This window comes from Schistocerca gregaria, chromosome 6, assembly GCF_023897955.1.
Source record: "Schistocerca gregaria isolate iqSchGreg1 chromosome 6, iqSchGreg1.2, whole genome shotgun sequence".
Taxonomy (NCBI): Eukaryota; Metazoa; Arthropoda; class Insecta; order Orthoptera; family Acrididae; genus Schistocerca; species Schistocerca gregaria.
The window spans coordinates 104,377,598-104,399,852 of NC_064925.1; the positions used below are offsets into that span (position 1 = coordinate 104,377,598).

General features: G+C 42.5%; 1 protein-coding gene and 1 long non-coding RNA gene across 2 annotated transcripts in view; one reads left to right on the plus strand and one right to left on the minus strand.

Moving 5' to 3' along the window:
* Positions 1-22,255, plus strand: part of LOC126279099 (WW domain-binding protein 4) — a 114,669-nt gene that overhangs the window by 80,234 nt on the left and 12,180 nt on the right. Inside the window, exon 2 of the mRNA XM_049979572.1 lies at positions 5,884-5,956. Coding sequence (XP_049835529.1) covers positions 5,884-5,956 — 73 coding nt within the window. The remainder of the gene's footprint in view (positions 1-5,883; positions 5,957-22,255) is intronic.
* LOC126279102 (uncharacterized) overlaps positions 1-22,255 on the minus strand; it is a 190,829-nt gene that overhangs the window by 35,243 nt on the left and 133,331 nt on the right. The gene's annotated exons all lie outside the window — the stretch shown is intronic.

Below are 22,255 nucleotides of genomic sequence, written 5' to 3' on the forward strand. Positions count from 1 at the left end.
GTTCTTCATGTAAGCATGGTACTCTTCTAATGTGTAGAAAGGGTGTTTTACTAAAAATTTCTTAAGCTGATGTTCCAGTTTAATTGTTGGAAGAGCCATGACTGCACTATGCAGTGCATTAGCTAATTTTATACCTGTGCACTGAGGCCCCCTTTCGTAAAGTGCTGTTCTGTGGCTGCCAATGTAAAATCTTTCTTTATTTCTAGTATTGTACTGGTGGAAATCTGAATGAGTGTTTGGGTGCAGGCTTTTCACAAGCAATATGGCTTTTAGAATGTATGTGTTTATAACAGTTAACACCTCTGTTTTTGGAAACAAGTTGCGACAAGATTCCCTATATTTTGCGCCACAGATTATTCTCACACCCCTTTCTTGAAGAATGAGTAGCTTATCTAGATTAGCTTTGGTTGTTGCCCCCCAAATTTCAGTACCATAGTTCAAGTTAGAGGAGGTATGCAGTCTTTAGGACTACGGTGTCTCTATAGAACTTGCTAATAATACTGATTGAAGATATATTTTTTGATAACTTAGTTGCTAGGGAGTCAACATGTGTGTCCCATTTCAGGTTGCTTTGGATTGTTAAGCCAAGGAATTTTACACTAGACTCCTTGTTTGCCAATTCGTTGCCCATGTATAATTTAATTTCATTATTCAAACTACGTTTGTTAAACTCCATCAAACATGTTTTACTGGTGCTTACATTTAACTGGCTTTCATTAAAAAACTGAACAATTTATTTTGTCACGTTATTACACTCGGCCTCTAGTTCGTTACATGATTTCTTTTACATACAATGGACGTGTCATCGGCATACAGAACAATTTTGGAATTTATAGTACAGTATTTAATATCATTTACATAGATCAAGAACAGAAGGGGGCCCAACACCGCGCCCTGGGGCATGCCATGTTTTATGCAAGTGATCTCTGATTTGTAGACACCACTTTCCGTTTTAAGTAGAACAAACTGTTTTCTATTGCTCATATAACACTTTATTAGATCATAAGCAGTGCCTCTAATGCCCATGTTCCATAGCTTGTCTACTAGGATGTCAACGTTCACACAATCAAAGGCTTTTTCCAGGTCTAGGTATGCATCTGCCACATGTTCCTTGCTTTTGATACTCCCTAACACCTCTTCAGTTAGTTGAGCAGCTGCAGTGCTAGTTGATTTACCTTTTAGGAAACCATTTTGATTTTCGAACATCAGATTGTGTTTGTTAAGAAAGTTTATAATCCTGTTGTATATAACTTTCTCAATCTGTATCAAATTCCACGACTTTTCCTTGCACTATTACTATTCTTGCACTCATTACAAGGCTCTTCAACTAACTGCATTAAAAATTGCCAGCAATTTCTCACAGAAAACGCTAATACATTATTCAGTAGAATCTGCAGAGATGAACAAAAATGATATGATGAGACCTTAATTTGAGTGATAAGTCACCTAGGCACCAACCAATCTCCTGGGCATTTTATGGGGGGCAGGATCTTTCTATCCATCTCCTCTTTCCAGTTTAGTGCTAACAAGCTCAGTTACATGCCAACAGATGTACCATATAGATTATCTCAAATTTTCATTTATTTTTCTGTCTATGTTTGTTTATGTAAAGAAAAAAAAGGTGATACTTTCTTGACCTGTTACAGTAATGTTTTCCTGTCAGGTGGTGTATACAAATAAAAATATAATGCATAGTTTTGGACATACTATCATGTCTTTCCATGCCATTTTCACAACATACCATTTAAGGTAAAATGCTTATAAAAAGCACTCAGATCTGAGCGTCCAACACTCTTAATTATTAAGCACTGGCGATGGCTGTTGACATTACATTAGTGTGATTGTTCAACACTGTTTAAACTAAAAAAGGTGGTCATAAATCGATTCAGTAAACAGGCTTAAATGTTGAGTCATTCTTATGATTCAAAGTAGGCTGGAAATATTTGATCAGATTTAGAAATGCTGATTTTGTACTTTACATCAGTTAGAAAGCACAGAAATTAAATAAAACTTAAAAAAAAAAACATTCAATTGACTTTTGGGATATCTGATGTAATTACCACTTTTACAATTAGCAGGATACATCTACATGCTACTCTGCCAACTACTGTGAAGCTTATGGCAGAGATTACTTAGCATGATACCACATCTCAGGATTTCTACCTATTCCAGTCATGTGTAAAGTGTGCAAAAAATGACTTCTTGAAAGCCTCTCTGTGTGCTGTAATTAGTCTATGTTTTGTCTTCATCGCCCTTACAGAAGCAGTATATCTGGGAACGAATAATATCTCTAGATCCTTCTCTTAGTGTTGGTTCTTGAATTTTTGTAACTAGTCTACTGTGGGATTGAATAGATCTTCAAGAATCCTCCTCTCCAGAATCTCTGTGACACTCTTCAATGAGCCAGACAAACATGTGACCATTTGTGCTACCCTTCTTTGCATACATTCAATATCTCTAGTTAGTCCTATTACATATGGGTCCCACATATTTCAGCAATGTTCCAAGGTGGGATGCACAAGTGTTGTGTAAGCAGAATCCTGTGAAGACTGATAGCATTTTCCTAGTATCGTGCCAATGAACTGAAGTATGTCACCTTTCTTTCCGACGACTGAGCCTAAAAGATCATACCTCTTTGTATCTCCACAAATTGTTTGATCTAAATATTTGTATGAATTACTGAATTCTAATTCTAAGTCATTGATGTTGTACCTTTATTTTTCTGATTATTTAAAGCAAACTGCCAATATTTGCACCACTCTGAAACCTTCTAAAGATCTAACTGAATATTGGTGCAGCTTTTATCAGACAGATATACTACATACAACAAATGACATCCCTCAGGGATCTGTCCTTGGCCCTGTTCTTTTCATATTGTCCATAAATGATCTCCCAGAACACATACCAAATACCAGCTCCTTTCTGTATGTGGACGATACAAATATCCTGATAACCAGTAGAAGTGACACATTGCAAGATGCGGTTAATGAAACTACTTGTCATTTACAATCGTGGTTTGAAGCAAATAGACTACTCATAAATAGTCAAAAAACTGTAAGTATGAACTTCCATACTAGACAAAATCTAACCCCCTTCATTGCAGTTATAGTTATCGGCAAAGATGACATTACGTAGAGGCAGGACACCAAATTTCTTGGACTTACCATCAGTAACACACTAAATTGGAAACCACATATTGAGGCACTGTCACAAAAGCTTAGTAAAACCTGATACCTTGAAGCTGGTGTACCATGCCCTGTTTGAGTCTGTCTTGAGCTGTGGCCAAATCTACTGGGGAAAGAGCTCTGATTCTCTCACAATTTTCAAGTTACAAAAACAAGTAGTAAGAATAATGAAATGTAAAAAAAGAACTGAACACTGTAAACCACTATTTCAACAGCTAAAAATCCTGCCACTGCCATGCCTCTAAATATTGGAACTAGCTTGTTTAAACAGTACAGCACTTGGACACCCTCGACAGAAATGCAGACCGCCACACACATGAGACCAGAAACAAAACACAGTTACAAATTGTAGCACACAACACAAAATTATATGCAAATGGGGTTAAATGTATGGACATTAAAATGTAGAAGAACCTCCCAAGAACTAAATTAAAGGAATTGCTACTAAATCAGTGTTTCTATTCTGTACATGAAGTTCTTGAAACAAAAATTTAATTACTTGCAATAAGCTGTTTATTCAGTTGTAGATGTTTCCACTTAGTAAGATAATTTAATTATTGTATGTTATCTGTATTCTGTCTGTATCTCATATATGTGTTCTGCTATGTGAACTATGTACCACAATATTTTAATTACTTGTAACAATCGGTATATTCACTTGTAGATATTTCTACTTAGTAAGATAATTTAATTATTGTTTGTTACTCATATTCTGTCTGTATCTCTTATATGTATTCTGCTATGTGCAGTATGCACCACCGTCATTTCTCATCACACACCACCTTTTTTATGTTTTGTCTATATATCCTACGTATATTCTGCTATGTGAGTTATGTACCACTACTGTCATCTCTCATCATATACCAGCTTAACATAATTTTTCAAATGGACTTGTCCTTTATCATGATGTGCTTTGCTGTACAAATTGTATGATCTACAGGACCAATAATAAATCAAATCAAATCAAGTCAAGTACTTCACTATTAATAACTGCTTCAGCTGTGAAATGTCTGAGGTTACTATTAGTATTGTCTGCAAGGTGATTCACATACAGCATCAATAACAAGGGTCCCAACACACTACTGTGGGGAGCACCTCTACATCTGTCAATGACTCTCCCTCCAAGGTAACCTGCTGCATTCTCCCTATAAGAAATCCTCAATCCAGTCTCAAATTTCATTTGTTATCCCCTACATACCTTCAACAACATCTGTGGTGTCACACCGAGTCCAATGCTTTTTGGCAGTCAAGAAATACATCTTCTACTTGACTGCCTTGACTCATGACTTTCAGGATGTCACATGAGAAAAGAGCAAGCTGAGGTTCACATAATCAATGTTTTTAGGATCTGTGCTGTTTGCTATATCTCTTCAAAACATATAATTTATTTGAGTGCAGCACATGTTTTAAGATATTGTAACAAACGGACATAAAAGGGACTGGGTAGTAGTTTTGTTGATCATGTCTGCTGTCATTGTTTTAGACAGGTGTGCCCAGTCCGTTTGTCCAGTCACTGGGCACAGCTTTTTGTTCCAGGGCTCTGTGGTGTATTATGGTTTAAGTGGAAGCTAACTCAGCTGCAGATTCTGTATAGAACATGACAGGTATCCCATAAAGTCTTGCAGGCCTGTTTTAGTGATTTTAGCTGTTTCTCAATACCACTGATAGCAGCATATATGTCACTCATCTTTGCAGTGGTGAGAGAAAATGTATTGGGCCTGTGCATGCGCTTCTTTGTAAGTGAAGGAACATTTGAAAATGGAATACCGTGGAGGATCCTTCCATCATGCATTTGCTCCACTAGGTGCATGTACGATCAGTGTTCGTTCAACTGTTCTGTTTCCAGAATGAGATTTTCACTCTGCATCAGAGTGTGCGCTGATATGAAACTTCCTGGCAGATTAAAACTGTGTGCCCAATCGAGACTCGAACTCGGGACCTATGCCTTTCGTGGGCAAGTGCTCTACCATCTGAGCTACCGAAGCACAACTCACGCCCAGTACTCACAGCTTTACTTCTACCAGTATATCTCATCTCCTACCTTCCCAACTTTACAGAAGCTCTCCTGTGAACCTTGCAGAACTAGCACTCCTGAAAGAAAGGGTATTGCGGAGACATGGCTTAGCCACAGCCTGGGGGATGTTTCCAGAATGAGTAAAGCTGTGAGTACCGTGCGTGAGTCATGCTTCGGTAGCTCAGATGGTAGAGCACTTGCCCGCGAAAGGCAAAGGTTCCAAGTTCGAGTCTCGGTCGGGCACACAGTTTTAATCTGCCAGGAAGTTTCAACTATTCTGTTAGTATATGGAAATGAAAAATCTTAAGGAGGAATAAAAATGTACATGGACCACACACACTGTTTGGATAGTAATTTACTATGTGATGGGTTGTAAAGACAGAGAGAAAAGGAAGCAGATGAAATGGAAGGGATGGTAATAATAAGGACATTTTAAAATTATGTAATCACTATAAGGGCGGAAAGGATAGTTGTCTGAGTGTAAGCACTCATTTGAAATGATGTTCAATGCAGAGAACCAAGTTTCAGTTCAGAGAGGAAAGGTGTAACATTTTTTTATGGGATTTAAGTACTCGTATGAAATGCTATATTTTTCACTTCTTATAAAATTTAATTCTTGTGCTTATGTGCTACATTATTTTTTTGCATCTTCATTTTCTGTATGTCATTTCTTCTTTATTTTAGGGCTGATTACTGGAAATCACAAGCAAAGAAATTCTGTAAATTTTGTAAATGCTGGATTGCAGATAACAAACCTGTAAGTATGGAATTGTCATACTATTTTGTGAAATATATTTTTTCCTTTGTCTGAAAGCAAAGATCAAATTTTGTAATTATTTAAAAATATTGTTTCCTGTAGCAATTCCATTAAATTTTTCACATTAGTAAATAATGTTATTTATTAATGACACAGAGTTCATCAATAAAAACCACAATTTACCAAGTGAATTTTTCAGTTGCAAGCTGGAGAAAAGAGAGAGAAAAATAAGTAAATAAGTGGTGTGGTTGTCAGTATCAGGCAATTTTAATACTTGTAGTGGCCTTAATTTACCATTGTACTGTCTGATTTATTGTTTCCTATCAGGTGTTTGTCACCTTTTGTGTACTTAGTATGAAGCTTCATAAACTAATGTGTTAAACTTGTTGTACCAAGCCCCCAGGGGCTCAGCATTCACTTGCTGAGTACGGGCTTGGCGACCCCGGGGTCCTGAACTGGGGACTGGTCTGCGCCGCCAGTGTCCTGTCACCGTAACCCCCAGACATGCTTCAGCGACCACCGTACGGCGCGGCGGTGAAATGTTGTGTGCTGCGGGGAATGGTAATCTTGGCTTGACCGCCTGGATTGTGAGGAAGGTCAACCTCTATAAAAACCCCTCAATCTTTCGGTGTGCTCCGCGCCTAGAAGATGCATGGCTGTTGGGGTGGAACAGTCGCAAGCGGGCAACCTCTGGGGCACCTGCCGCACCCCAGTTGTATAAGGCTTACTCAGGCACGCGGGGCTCTGTCTGAGCGGACTTTTAGTTCCCTAGCTGCTCGTGGGACCGCAATGGACCCTTCGATCTCTACATTTCCCCCTACCAGTGGCTTGGGTGGGCCGCTGGTAGGAAAACACACCCCATCGAAAAAGCGGCTACGCGCTGCGAGTCCTCCAGTGCCTGGTGTTGCTAGAGATTTAACAGAATGTAGTAATGGAGCACATGCTGATAATCAGAATGTGTTTTTGATTATTAAAAGGAAGGAGGGTAGCTTTGAGAGGGTTTCTCCCTTTTACATCCACAAGGGTCTTGAGGGAATTGCAGGAACACTGAAATCTGTAAAGCGACTGCGCAATGGGACTCTGTTAGTTGAAACTTCTAGTTCCCGTCAAGTCGCTGCCCTTCGGAAAGCAAATTGTCTAGGAGAGTACGCTGTCGAGACCGAGCTCCACTCCACTTTGAATTATAGTAAGGGTGTTGTGACGTGTAGGGACTTGGTGGATATCCCCATAGACGTGCTAAAATCTGAGTGGGCTGACGAAGGAATTGTTGACGTGCAGCACATTATGAAACGAGTCAATGGGGACCTCATCAAATCTGACTCGTTTATTCTCACATTCAGTTGCCCGAGACTCCCAGAGCATGTTAAAGCAGGGTTCTTACGTTTGCCCGTACGGCCATATTTCCCCAACCCAATGCGCTGTTTTAAATGTCAGCACTTTGGGCATACTACGTTGGGGTGCAATGGGATAGCCACTTGTGGTAAATGTGGTCAGCCTGCCCATGACGGAGCCGATTGTTCATCGCCTGTGAAGTGCGTGAATTGCTCTGGGAGTCACCCTGTCTGGAGCCGGATCTGCCCCATCTATCTCGAAGAATGGAAGATACAGGAGATTAAAACATCTAAGCGCATCCCCTATGGTGAGGCCAAGAAGCTCTTTAAGGCCATGCAACCTCCTGTGTTTTCTACATCTTTCGCTTCCGCTCTCAAAAAACCGGTACAACTGGCCACTGTTGCTACACAAACGGAGGTTGCTAGTGTTAGCACTAAAACCTGCGCTTGCAGTGCACTTGTGCTGCTGCGGTTGTTTTGCAATCTGCGGCTCTCCCCGCTACATCGGACAAGGCCGTGGTTTCTGACATTGAGGTACTTCCAGCCTCCCCCCATATGGTGCCTTCTGCCCAGGCGAGTCAACCTCCAAATCTCCGGCCAGTACGGTCTCTCCTCCAAAGCACAGAGGCAGAGTGAAAGTTCAGCCACCCTGATCACTGGCTCCCATATTACAGTGGAACCTGAATGGGTTCAGGACGCATGTGGCCGAATTACAACTCCTTATACGAGAGTGCCCCTTGTGCTTATGTCTCCAAGAGACACACTTTCGGGCCACTGATTCTCCTTCTTTACGCGGCTATACCGTATATCGAAAAGATGATCTGACAGGGCAAAGGGCAAAGGGCAAAGGGTGGTGTTGTGGTTTTTGTCCGTGACATGCACCCATCATCTGAGCTCCCTCTCGTCACCGACTTGCAAGCAGTTGCAGTTGACATTCTTGTGGGTCGGAGGCTCACAGTCTGTTCTGTTTATTTACCACCTCCGGATACGATAGACTCTGAGGCTATCACGGACCTTATTAGCCAACTCCTCCGCCCATTTCTTCTTCTGGGGGACTTCAACGCTCATAATGTCTTATGGGGCTCTCCGACTACTTGCCCCAGGGGTCGCATTCTGGAAAGCGTCATGATGTCTGAAGAACTGTGCCTCCTCAACTCTGGTGCTCCCACTCATTTCTGTACTGCTTCCGGATCGTCATCGGCTATTGACCTTTCCTTTTGCTCTCCAGCACTCGCGGATTCTGCTCTGTGGGAGGCTGCAGCTGACCTCCATTCTAGTGACCACTTCCCCCTCTGGATTCGCCTCCTGGATGAGGCTGTGGCATTACCAGTGCCGCCCCGGTGGCACCTTTGCAGAGCTGACTGGACACTTTTCAGCCAACTGGCTGTTTTGGAACACCGTGCCAGCGTCCACGAATGGGTAGACCATGTTGCAGCCGTGATCTCACATGCTGCTGCATTGTCAATCCCACGGTCATCCGGTCATCCCAAGAGGCGTCCTGTCCCTTGGTGGACCACTGAGTGCCACTCAGCCATCTGCGCCCGCCGTGCAGCACTGCGCCGCTTCAAGTGCCGTCCCTCACCTGACAATCTTGCGGCCTTTCGGGTGGCAAGGGCCAGAGCGCGGCGAGTGATTAAAGAGAGCAAACGACGGTCATGGCAATCGTTCTTGAATTCCATCTCTCGCTCCACTAGTTCTACGAAAGTATGGGAAGCCATCAGGAGGATTTCCGGGAAACTCAGCCAGCTCCCTGTCACGGCATTGCTGCATCAGGGATGTCTCCTCACGGCGCCGAGAGACATTGCCCAGACACTGGCCATGCATTTTGCAGAATCTACCGCCACTATTAACTGTGATCCAGATTTCTGCCGCTACTGCACTGCCATCGAAAGGGGTCACTTGGACTTCCGGTCTCTAAATTCTGAACCCTATAACTGCCCCTTCACAATGTGGGAACTGGATTCTGCGCTGTCTGTGGCTCATGATACTGCGCCTGGTCATGATCAAATCCGGTACAGCATGCTGCGACACCTGTTGCTGCCATCCAAGGAAGTTCTCCTGAACTGTTTCAATATGATATGGTTATCCGGCACGTACCCTGACTCGTGGAGAGAGGCGATTTTGATTCCCCTCCTCAAACCAGGGAAGGACCGAACGCATCCCAGTAGTTATCGGAGTATTGCTATGACGAGCTGTGTTGGGAAGACGTAGGAACGCATGGTCAACCGCCGCCTAGTTTGGCTGCTCGAGACCAGGCAGCTCCTTAGCCCCTCTCAGTGTGGCTTTCGGAGATGTCGTTCCACTATAGACAACTTGACCCTGCTTGAGGCTGCCATCCAGCAGACCTTTCTACGTAACCAGCATTGTCTAGGGGTCTTCTTTGCCATTAATAAGGCGTATGACACTACTTGGCGCCACCTTATCCTCAATCAACTCCGTGAGTGGGGCTTTCGTGGCCGTCTCCCCATCTTCATTCGGTCCTTTCTTTCTCACCGCCTCTTTCAGTATCGGGTTGGTAATGTGCTATCAGATTTGTACGTGCAGGAGAATGGTGTTCCTCAGGGCAGCGTTTTAAGTGTCACCCTCTTTGCCGTCGCTATTAACAGTATCACGTCCACTATCCGAAGTCCTGCCCAATGCTCCTTGTTTGTGGACGATTTTGCTGTTTTCTGTTCTTCCTCCAGTCTTGTCACTGCTAGTCGGCAGTTGCAGCTTACGATAAAGCGCTTAGAGGCATGGACTGCAAAGACGGGTTTTACCTTTTATGCAGACAAATCTGTGTGTGTTCATTTTAATCGTTCTCGGCGTCTTTTTACCTCCCCTGAATTGCGTCTGAGGGACACCGTTCTTCCTTTTAGAGACACTGTGAGGTTCCTGGGCCTCACTTTTGATTCCAAGTTGTCGTGGTTGCCTCACCTTAAAGACCTCAAGGTGCGGACCCTGAAGGCACTGAATATTTTGAAGTGTCTGAGCCATCGGTCCTGGGGAGCAGATCGGGCGCGTCTGCTGCAGTTTTATAGGGCTTTCGTCCGATCGCGTCTTGACTATGCTTGCACCGTGTATGGGTCAGCAAGGCCTTCGTATCTGAAGATCCTTGACGCAGTACACCATGAGGGTATCAGGCTGGCCACTGGTGCCTTCCGTACCAGTCCCATCCCCAGCCTGTGTGCTGAGGCAGGGGAACTGCCGCTCGCCATCCGGCGGAAACTCCTCATGGTGCGACGGGTGTGTCATTTCCTTGCCTGTCCTACCTCCCCTGCGTACCCTACCGTTGCCCGACCGCCTATGGAACGTCTCTTTTCCAGTCGTCCCAGGGCAACAAGACCATTTGGGATTTGTGCCAAGCATTTGCTTGAGTCCCTTGGTGTGGAGCGTGTGGCCCCCCAATGACAAGGTTTTACTCGCCTGCCTCCCTGGTTGCTCCAGAGGCCCAGAATCCTTCTAGACTTGTCGGAGAACTGGAGGAACTGCACTCCGGCGTTTGTTTTTACCTCCTTATTTTACGATATTTTAAACCAGCATCCAGACCATGTACCTGTATTCAGAGATGGCTCTAAACAGGGGGACTCTGTTGGTTGTGCTGTTGTTTTCCCTGATCGAGTCGTCAAGTTACGGCTTCCTGCGGCGTTTACCATCCTCGATGCCGAATTGTTTGCAATCTTGCGGGCATTGGAGCAGATGAGATGTGTTACCAGTCTTAAGTTCCTCATCTTTTCTGACTCCCTGTGTGCCCTTCAGACCATGCAACACTTGTACCCAGCGGATACGGTCGTCCAGAACATCCATGATGCCCTACTCCACCTGCAACGGCAGGGGAAGGAGGTTTCTTTCTGCTGGGTGCCGGGGCACGTGGGTATTAGTGGAAACGAACTGGCGGATGTGGCTGCCAAAGATGCATGTTCCCTCCCTCACGTTGTTGAATGTGCCGTCCCCCTCCATGCTGTAACCTCCCTTTTGCGTTTTCGTGTTATGCATCAATGGGAAGAGGAGTGGTTGGCAGTTTCTGACAATAAGCTGCGTCTGGTAAAGGCCACTACGCGACCATGGCGTACGTCCTACCAGTCATACAGGCGAGATGAGGTTCTCCTCACTCGCCTCTGCATTGGACACAGTCCCTTCACGCATGGTTTTTTACTCCGGCGGGAGGACCCCCCAATCTGCAGTGCTTGTGACATCCAGATTACTGCCCGCCACATTTTACTTGACTGTCTTTTATTCTCTGACCAGAGGGCGGTGGTTTCTTTGCCACCGGATTTGCCCTCTATTTTGCAAGACGACGCAGCGACTGTGGTTAAGGTCTTACGGTTTTGTGTCCTGTCCAATCTGTTGCCTCGGATTTTAGGGAGAAGGTTTTAATGTGCTGCTGGGTGACTGGCTCACCCAGGTTTTAGGTAAGAGGTCCGCCAGTCATGATTACCTCCTTGTTTCCCTTCGGTATCTCTTCTCTTTTCCTTGTGTTTCCTTTCCTTTTTTAGTGTGTTTCTTCTCCTCTTGTTTTGCCTCTGTATGTGCGCATTTGGAACTGCGTCAGGCCTGTGTCTTTTAGCCATTCTCCTTGTTCGGCGTCCGTCTTCGTCCCTTCACCGCTTGTGTTCCTGTTTCTATGCGTTTGGGCGCTGATGACCACGCTGTTTAGCGCCCGTAAACCTCAAACACACCTGTTGTACCTATACAGGAAAATGAAAGAGAAGTGGAATACCAGTGTTAGTATTAATGTTTATTAGGCAAGTATTTTGGAAACACTGATACTGAATATTTACATGTTGAGGGGCATAAGCTAATATCATGCTATTGTAGATATAAAGGAAAAGGGAGGGATGGCTTCTGTATTAAAAAAAAAAAATGCCAATCACAAGGAGTACAGGTTAGTGGGTACTAAGTTGAATGGTTTTTGGGAAGACTTCAGTATTTATTTTCTGCATTTAAACTACTAATCGAGGAAACAATGGGTTAATAAGCCAATATGGTATCAACACAAACAAACTCCTGTTTGCTGAGGCAGGGGAACCGCCCCTCGCCATCTGGTGGAAACTCCTCATGGTGCGACAAGTGTGTCAATTCCTTGCCTGTCCTACCTCCCCTGCGTATCCTACCGTTGCCCGACTGCCTATGGAACGTCTCTTTTTCAAGTTGTCCCAGGGCAACAAGACCATTTGGGATTCATGCCAAGCATTTGCTTGAGTCCCTTGCTATGGAGCGTGTGGCATCCCAACTCCAGGGTTTTACACAATTGCCCCCCTGGTTGCTCCAGAGGCCCAGCGTCCTTTTAGACTTGTCAGAGTACCAGAGGAGCTGCACTCCTGCGTTTGTTTTTATGTCCTTATTTTACGATATTTTAAACCGGCATCCGGACCATGTACCAGTATTTACGGATGGCTCTAAACAGGGAGACTCTGTTGGTTGTGCTGTTGTTTTCCCTGATCGAGTCGTCAAGTTACAGCTTGATGCCAAATTGTTTGCGATCTTGCGGGCATTGGAGCAGATGAGATGTGTTCCCAGTCTTAAGTTTCTCATCTGTTCTGACTCCCTGAGTGCCCTTCAGACCATAAAACACTTGCACCCAGCGGATACGGTCATCCAGAACATCCATGATGCCCTACTCCACTTGCAATGACAGGGGAAGGAGGTTTCCTTCTGCTGGGTGCCGGGGCACGTGGGTATTAGGGGAAACAAACTGGCGGATGTGGTTGCCAAAGAAGCATGTTCCCTCCATCATGTTGTTGAATGTGTCGTCCCCCTCCATGCTGTTACCTCCCTTTAGCGTTTTCGTGTTATGTGTCAATGGCAGGAGGAGTGGCTGGCAGTCAGTGAAAATAAGCTGCGTCTGGTCAAGGCCACCACGTGGCTATGGCGCACGTCCTACCAGTCATGTAGGTGGGATGAGGTTCTCCTCACTTGCTTCCGCATCGGGCACAGTCCCTTAACGCATGGTTTTTTACTCCGGTGGGAGGACCCCCCAATCTGCAGTGCTTGTGGCATCCAGATTACTGTCCGCCACATTTTACTTAACTGTCCTTTATTCTCTGACCAGAGGGTGGTGGTTTCCTTGCCACCGGATTTGCCCTCTATTTTGCAAGATGACGCAACGACTATGGTTAAGGTCTTATTGTTTTGTGTCCTGTCCAATATGTTGCCTCAGATTTTAGGGAGAGGATTTAAATGTGTTGCTGGGTGACTGGCTCACCCAGGCTTTAGGTAAGAGGTCCGCCAGTCACAATTACCTACTTGTTTCCCTTCGATTTCTGTTCTCTTTTCCTTGTGTTTCCTTTTCTTTTTTAGTGCGTTTCTTCTCCTCTTGTTTTGCCTCTGTATGTGAGGATTACACACACACACACGCACACACACACACACACACACACACACACACACACACACACACACACACACACAAACAAACTAACTAATCAAGGAGCTCAGTTTGGAATGTTTCGTACTTAGAAATATATCCTATTATGTTGACTCCAAAACTGTGGTGCTGGTTTATATTGCTTACTTTCATTACTGTTGTCACATAGAATTATTTTCTAAAAGTGATTGTCAAAATTGAGGAGTAATAAAACCACATAAAATGGATAGACCACTTATCTTGCAAACTGCTCTTCATAAATCTTGAAATTCATATTTGTTTGAGACTATCAAAATCCAGAGGATAGAATAGTCATTTATACATTATTGGTACTTTTAGCTGATAATAAAATCAGTTTCAGTTGCTTTAGGATTTGTTGTTGTTGTCTTCAGTCCTGAGACTGGTTTGATGCAGCTCTCCATGCTACTCTATCCTGTGCAAGCTGCTTCATCTCCCAGTACCTACTGCAACCTACATCCTTCTGAATCTGCTTAGTGTACTCATCTCTCGGTCTCCCTCTACGATTTTTACCCTCCACGCTGCCCTCCAATGCTAAATTTGTGATCCCTTGATGCCTCAAAACATGTCCTACCAACCGATCCCTTCTTCTAGTCAAGTTGTGCCACAAACTTCTCTTCTCCCCAATCCTATTCAATACCTCCTCATTAGTTACGTGATCTATCCACCTTATCTTCAGTATTCTTCTGTAGCACCACATTTCGAAAGCTTCTATTCTCTTCTTGTCCAAACTAGTTATCGTCCATGTTTCACTTCCATACATGGCTACACTCCAAACAAATACTTTCAGAAACGACTTCCTGATACATAAATCTATATTCGATGTTAACAAATTTCTCTTCTTCAGAAACGCCTTCCTTGCCATTGCCAGTCTACATTTTATATCCTCTCTACTTCGACCATCATCAGTTATTTTACTTCCTAAATAGCAAAACTCCTTTACTACTTTAAGTGTCTCATTTCCTAATCTAATTCCCTCAGCATCACCCGATTTAATTTGACTACATTCCATTATCCTCGTTTTGCTTTTGTTAATGTTCATCTTATACCCTCCTTTCAAGACACTGTCCATTCCGTTCAACTGCTCTTCCAAGTCCTTTGCCGTCTCTGACAGAATTACAATGTCATCGGCGAACCTCAAAGTTTTTACTTCGTCTCCATGAATTTTAATACCTACTCCAAATTTTTCTTTTGTTTCCTTTACTGCTTGCTCAATATACAGATTGAATAACATCGGGGAGAGGCTACAACCCTGTCTAACTCCTTTCCCAACCACTGCTTCCCTTTCATGCCCCTCGACTCTTATTACTGCCATCTGGTTTCTGTACAAATTATAAATAGCCTTTCGCTCCCTGTATTTTACCCCTGCCACCTTTAGAATTTGAAAAAGAGTATTCCAGTCAACATTGTCAAAAGCTTTCTCTAAGTCTACAAATGCTAGAAACGTAGGTTTGCCTTTTCTTAATCTTTCTTCTAAGATAAGTCGTAAGGTCAGTATTGCCTCACGTGTTCCAACATTTCGACGGAATCCAAACTGATCCTCCCCGAGGTCTGCATCTACCAGTTTTTCCATTCGTCTGTAAAGAATTCGCGTTAGTATTTTGCAGCCGTGGCTTATTAAACTGATAGTTCGGTAATTTTCACATCTGTCAGCACCTGCTTTCTTTGTGATTGGAATTATTATATTCTTCTTGAAGTCTGAGGGTATTTCGCCTGTCTCATACATCTTGCTCACCAGCTGGTAGAGTTTTGTCATGACTGGCTCTCCCAAGGCCGTCAGTAGTTCCAATGGAATGTTGTCTACTCCGGGGGCCTTGTTTCGACTCAAGTCTTTCTGCGCTCTGTCAAACTCTTCACGCAGTATCGTATCTCCCATTTCGTCTTCATCTACATCCTCTTCTATTTCCATAATATTGTCCTCAAGTACATCGCCCTTGTATAAACCTTCTATATACTCCTTCCACCTTTCTGCCTTCCCTTCTTTGCTTAGAACTGGGCTGCCATCTGAGCTCGTGATATTCATACATGTGGTTCTCTTCTCTCCAAAGGTCTCTTTAATTTTCCTGTAGGCAGTATCTATCTTACCCCTAGTGAGATAAGCTTCTACATCCTTACATTTGTCCTCTAGCCATCCCTGTTTAGCCATTTTGCACTTCCTGTCGATCTCATTTTTGAGACGTTTGTATTCCTTTTTGCCTGCTTCATTTACTGCATTTTTATATTTTCTCCTTTCATCAATTAAATTCAATATTTCTTCTGTTACCCAAGGATTTCTAGCAGCCCTCGTCTTTGTACCTACTTTACCCTTGCTGCCTTCACTACTACATCCCTCAGTGCTACCCATTCTTCTTCTACTGTATTTCTTTCCCCTATTCCTGTCAATTGTTCCCTTATGCTCTCTCTGAAACTCTGTACAACCTCTGGTTCTTTCAGTTTATCCAGGTCCCATCTCCTTAATTTCCCACATTTTTGCAGTTTCTTCAGTTTTAATCTACAGGTCATAACCAATAGATTGTGGTCACAGTCCACATCTGCCCCTGGAAATGTCTTACAACTTAAAACCTGGTTCCTAAATCTCTGTCTTACCATTATATAATCTATCTGATACCTTTTAGTATCTCCAGGGTTCTTCCACGTATACAACCTTCTTTCATGATTCTTAAACCAAGTGTTAGCTATGATTAAGTTGTGCTCTGTGCAAAATTCTACTAGGCGGCTTCCTCTTTCATTTCTTAGCCCCAATCCATATTCACCTACTATTTTTCCCTCTCTCCCTTTTCCTACACTCGAATTCCAGTCACCCATTACTATTAAATTTTCGTCTCCCTTCACTATCTGAATAATTTCTTTTATTTCATCGTACATTTCTTCAATTTCTTCATCATCTGCAGAGCTAGTTGGCATATAAACTTGTACTACTGTAGTAGGTGTGGGCTTCGTATCTATCTTGGCCACAATAATGCGTTCACTATGCTGTTTGTAGTAGCTTACCCGCATTCCTATTTTCCTATTCATTATTAAACCTACTCCTGCATTACCCCTATTTGATTTTGTGTTTATAACTCTGTAGTCACCTGACCAGAAGTCTTGTTCCTCCTGCCACCTAACTTCACTAATTCCCACTATATCTAACTTTAACCTATCCATTTCCCTTTTTAAATTTTCTAACCTACCTGCCCGATTAAGGGATCTGACATTCCACGCTCCGATCCGTAGAACGCCAGTTTTCTTTCTCCTGATAACGACATCCTCCTGAGTAGTCCCCGCCCGGAGATCCGAATGGGGGACTATTTTACCTCCGGAATATTTTACCCAAGAGGATGCCATCATCATTTAATCATACAGTAAAGCTGCATGTCCTCGGGAAAAATTACGGCTGTAGTTTCCCCTTGCTTTCAGCCGTTCGCAGTACCAGCACAGCAAGGCCGTTTTGGTTAATGTTGCAAGGCCAGATCAGTCAATCATCCAGACTGTTGCCCCTGCAACTACTGAAAAGGCTGCTGCCCCTCTTCAGGAACCACACGTTTGTCTGGCCTCTCAACAGATACCCCTCCGTTGTGGTTGCACCTACGGTACGGCCATCTGTATCGCTGAGGCACGCAAGCCTCCCCACCAACGGCAAGGTCCATGGTTCATGGGGGGGGGGGGCTTTATGATTTACACAATGAAAATATAAGACATAAAAGTAATTTTCATGTAGTTTAGAGTTGAGTTATGTAAGATTGTGTAAAAGACTTCAAAAAGCTCGTGTCAGATGTAAAATAAAATACTTGGTGTCCATTCAAATACTTGATATATGCTGAAAAGAAACTTCAAAATGTGCTTGATTAGCCTTTCATCCCATTAAGTATTGATGTGCTAGATTCAAGATTCAAATTTCCTATTAACTGCACGAAAATTACCAAAGTTTTTTGTAAACAGACTTATATTGTTCCAAAAATGGATGATAAGCTTGCAGGAAGAGATAAGTGGGAGGTTGTTTCAAAGTTGCAGATAATGGTTTTTGTACCAGATGTTTTTCTATAATAATATACACTGCTCAAGAACAGTTGTACATCACCTGCATATCTGCAAACATGTGAAGTCTTAGAGTCAGGGGGAGTGAAGAATGAGAGAATAATAGTTATGAAAATAAAAATAAATATAAAAAAAATTACTGACAAATAAAAACAATACAATAACCAAAATCAAAGCCATCTATTTGGAAGTACACATTTTTTGCATACCATGAAATCAGAATCTGCTGTTGACTAACATTCAATACCATGTTGTTCCAACCAATCCATTGTAAATGCTTAAATCCTTCTTGGTATTCAGTCCATCAAGTTGATCAATATATTGCTGCTCACATATGTCCCACTATCTGATGAATAGCTTCTTCATCTAGCATGTAGAGGTGTCTTACAATACACATTACAAGTTTAAACTGGTCCCAAGCAGATCAGCAAATATTGGACCCCATGTAGGGGTAGCGTATTTAGTTAGTAATTAAAATGTCACTAGGTCCTGGGTTCAAATTCCACCTCCACTTAAATTTTGAATGATAATCAACATTGGCAGCAAAAGACTTCCAGCATAAGAAGTCACATGTCAAAGAGAGTGGAGGTGCAGACAGAGATTCAGGGCACTCTCTTGCTTTTGGGGTTTGAAACTGCCCCTAAAGGCAGAAGAACCAGCAATGATCAATGGCATGAGGATGCAGAAGGCAATGGAAACCACTGCATCAAAGACACATAATGTGTGTCCACAGGACATGTGTAATTCAAAAAAATGTCATGATGATCTCTCCATTGGCAAAAGATTCCAGACCGAACAAGGTGGTGCCGTGGTTAGCACACTGGACTCACATTTGGGAGGATGATGGTTCAATCCCGCATCCAGCCATCCTGATTTAGGTTTTCCGTTATTTTCCTAAATCACTCCAGGCAAATGCTGGGATGATTCCTTAGAAAGGGCAAGATTCACTTCCTTTCCTATCCTGCCCTAATCCGATAAGACCGATGACCTCACAGTTTGGTCTCTTCCTCCAAACAACCTAAGCCCAACCAAAAAGATTCCACGATAGTTTCCCATTTGGATCTCCAGGAGGGTCTGCCAAGGGGAAGGTGACTGTGAGATAAAGATTGGATAACCGATGAAAGGATAACATTCTATGAGTTGGGGCATGGAATGTCAGAAGCTTGACCGTGGTAGGGAAGCTAGAAAATTGGAAAAGGGAAATGCAAAGACTCAATCTAGATGTAGTTGAGATCGGTGATGTGAAATGGAGAGAAAATAAGGATTTCTGGTCAGATGAGTATAGAGTAATATCAATAACAGCAGAAAACTGTGTAACAGGAGTAGTGAATGTGAAGGTATGGCATAGAGAGTGTTGCTGTGAACAGTTCAATGGTACAGTTGTTCTTGTTGAAATCAACAGCAAACTGTCACCGACAGCAATAGTTCAGGTGTACTTTCTGCCATTGCAAGCTAAAGGTAAAGAGATAGCAGGATACTGAACAAGTAGCAGTAGTAAAGGGAGATGAAAATCTAATAGTCTTAGGGAACTGGAATGCAGTTGTAGGGGAAGGAATAGAAAAAAGGGTTACACTAGAGTATGGGCTAGGAACTAAGAATGAGAGAAGAGAAAGACTAATTGGGTTCTGCAATAAGTTTTGGCTAGTAATTGTGAATACTCTGTTCAAGAATCACAAGAGGAGGTGGTATACTTGGAAAATTCGGGAGATACGGGAAGATTTCAGTTAGATTACATCATGATCAGACAGAGATTTTGAAATCATACATTGGATTGTGAGGCACCCCCAGGAGCAGATATAGACTCAGATCACAATGTAGTAGTGATGAAGAGTAGGCTGAAGTGTAAGAGATAACTCAGGAAGAATCACTATGCAAAGAAGTGGGATACAAAAATACTATGAAATGAAAAGATATGCTTGAAGTTCTCTAAGACTATAGATACTGCAGTAAGTAATAGCTCAGTAGGAAGTACAATTGAAGAGGAATGGACATCTCTAAAACGGGCAATGACAGAAGTTGAAAAGAAAAACATAGATACAAAAAAAATTAACTGTGAATATTCCATGGGTAACAGAAGAACTACTTCACTTGGTTGATGAAAGAAGGGTGTACAAAAGTGGTCACAGCAATTCAGGAATAGAGAAATACAAGTTACTGAAACAGGCAGTGCAGGGAAGCATGAAAAATGTGAAGAAATCGAAAGAGAAATGAATGTCGGAAGGACTGATCAACATTTAGGAAAGTCGAAACAACCTTTGGTGAAATTAAAAGTGAGGGTTTAACTTTAAGAGTGCAATGGATTTCCACTGTTAAATGCAGAGAAGAGAATGGATGGGTGGAAAAAGTATATTTAAGGCCTCTGTAAGGGGGAAGATTTGTCTGATGGGATAGAAGAAGAAGAAGAAGAAGAAGAAGAAGAAGAAGAAGAAGAAGAAGAAGAAGTAGGAGTTGATTGAGAAGAGATAGGGGATCCAGTATTAGAATCAGAATTTAAAAGGGATTTGAAAAACATAAGATGAAATAAGGCATAAGTGATAGATAACATTCCACCAGAATTTCTAAAATCATTGGGAGAAGAGGCAGCAAAATGACTATTCACATTGGCATGTAGAATGTATGAGTCTGGTGATCTACAATCTGAATTTCATAAAAATGTCATCCACACAATTCCGAAGACAGGAAGAGCTGACAGCCGGCAAGTCTGAGAATTATTGTACAATCAGCTTAACAGCTCATGCATCCACGTTGCTGGGAAGAATAATATACAGAAGAATGGAAAAGAAAATTGAGGATGTGTTAGATGATGATCAGTTTGGCTTTAGGAAAGGTAAGGGCACCAGAGAGACAGTTCTGACATTGTGATTGACAATGTAAGCAAGACTAAAAAGAAATCAAGATGAAAAAGCGTTCGTCACATTCGACAGTGCCAAATGGTGCAAGGAAATTAGGGGTAAACTCAAGGGAGAGATGGGTAATACACAAAATATACAAGAGCCAAGGGGAATTATAATAGTGGAAGACCAAGGATGAAGTGCTCAGATTAAAAAGGATGCAAGACAGGGATGTACTCTTTCGCCCCTACTGCTCAGTCTATACACTGAAGAATCAATGAGGGAAATAAAGAAAGATTCAGAAGTGGAATTAAAATTAAAGGTGAGAGGATGTCAATGATACAATTCGCTGATGACATTGCAGTACTAAGCGAAAGTGGAGAAGAATTACTATTACATGATCTGCTGAAAGGAATGGACAGTCTAATGAGTATAGAATGTGGATTGAGAGTAAGGCGAAGAAAGAATAGAGTAATGAGAAGTAGCAGAAATGTGAACAGCACAAAGCTTAATATCAGGATTGGTGGTCATGAAGTAGATGAAGTTAAAGAATTCTATTTACTAGGCAGCAAAATAACCAATGACGGACAGAGCAAGGAGGACACCAAAAGCAGACTAGCATTGGAGAAAATGGCATTCCTGGGCAAGAGAAGTCTACTAGTATCAAACATAGACCATAATTTGAGGAAGAAATTTCTGAGAATGTATGTTTGGAACACAACATTGTATGGTAGTGAAACATGGACTGTGGGGAAACCAGAATGGAAGAAGTTAGAAACATTTGAGATATGGTGCAACAGACAAATGTTGAAAATTAGGTGGACTAATAAGGTATATATATTATACTCTTTCACCTATGTAAGTTTTCGCTATTAGTCATGATGTGCACTGAATTCAAATACTGCATATGGGCTCCCCTAGTGCCCACTCCAGTCTGACACCCCAGGCAGTCATTAATTGTGACACACCTGTATAGAAATCATACATCTGTGATGCCTCTGGCATCCCTCTCAGTTAGTGCTCCAAGAAGCAGCTTGTGGTGTTTGGGACTTAATTCACACTGTCTGTTACATAGGTAGCTGTTTGCTGTATGTAGTGATTTCTAGTGGTCTGCAGAGTATTGAGGAGGCGGCTTGGGGAGGGAAGAGAACTTTGGGGGGTTAAAATACATGCACACACACACTTATTTTGGCCAATTTATTACATGACTTTTTCAACGTGACTGAGGGTTTCTTAAGGATGCTGTTCATTCTACCTGACAAATAATCAGTTGTTCAAGATGCAATATACTTATTTTTAATTAAAAATTCAGATCTGGGTGCATATGCATTCAGATGTGCTATTTCTTTGGCCTCCTTAAACCATACTAGGTAAACTCTTGAAGCACTTCTTCAAGAAAGCCATTCTTTTTTCTGCACTCTTTTCTTTTAAAAATGGTGGTAGTGTGCTGTCTGTGTTCATGAACCTGTCTGAAAAATCTGAGGCTATATGGGAAGAAAAACAATATAGAATGCGAAAAGTTTTTTTGTAGTTTGGGAATGTGGATGTCACACACATTAAAGCTGGTGGCAGTGCTGGCAATATGGGATGTAAGTGGCAAGGAATGAAATGTTGGGGAAGAAGGAGGTGTAGATTTAGAGAGAGAGAGAGAGAGAGAGAGAGAGAGAGAGAGAGAGAGAGAGAGAGAGAGAGAGAGAGAGAGATGCTCAATTCAGTTGAGCAGGTGCTGGAACTGGAGAACCCAAATAGCACGGGC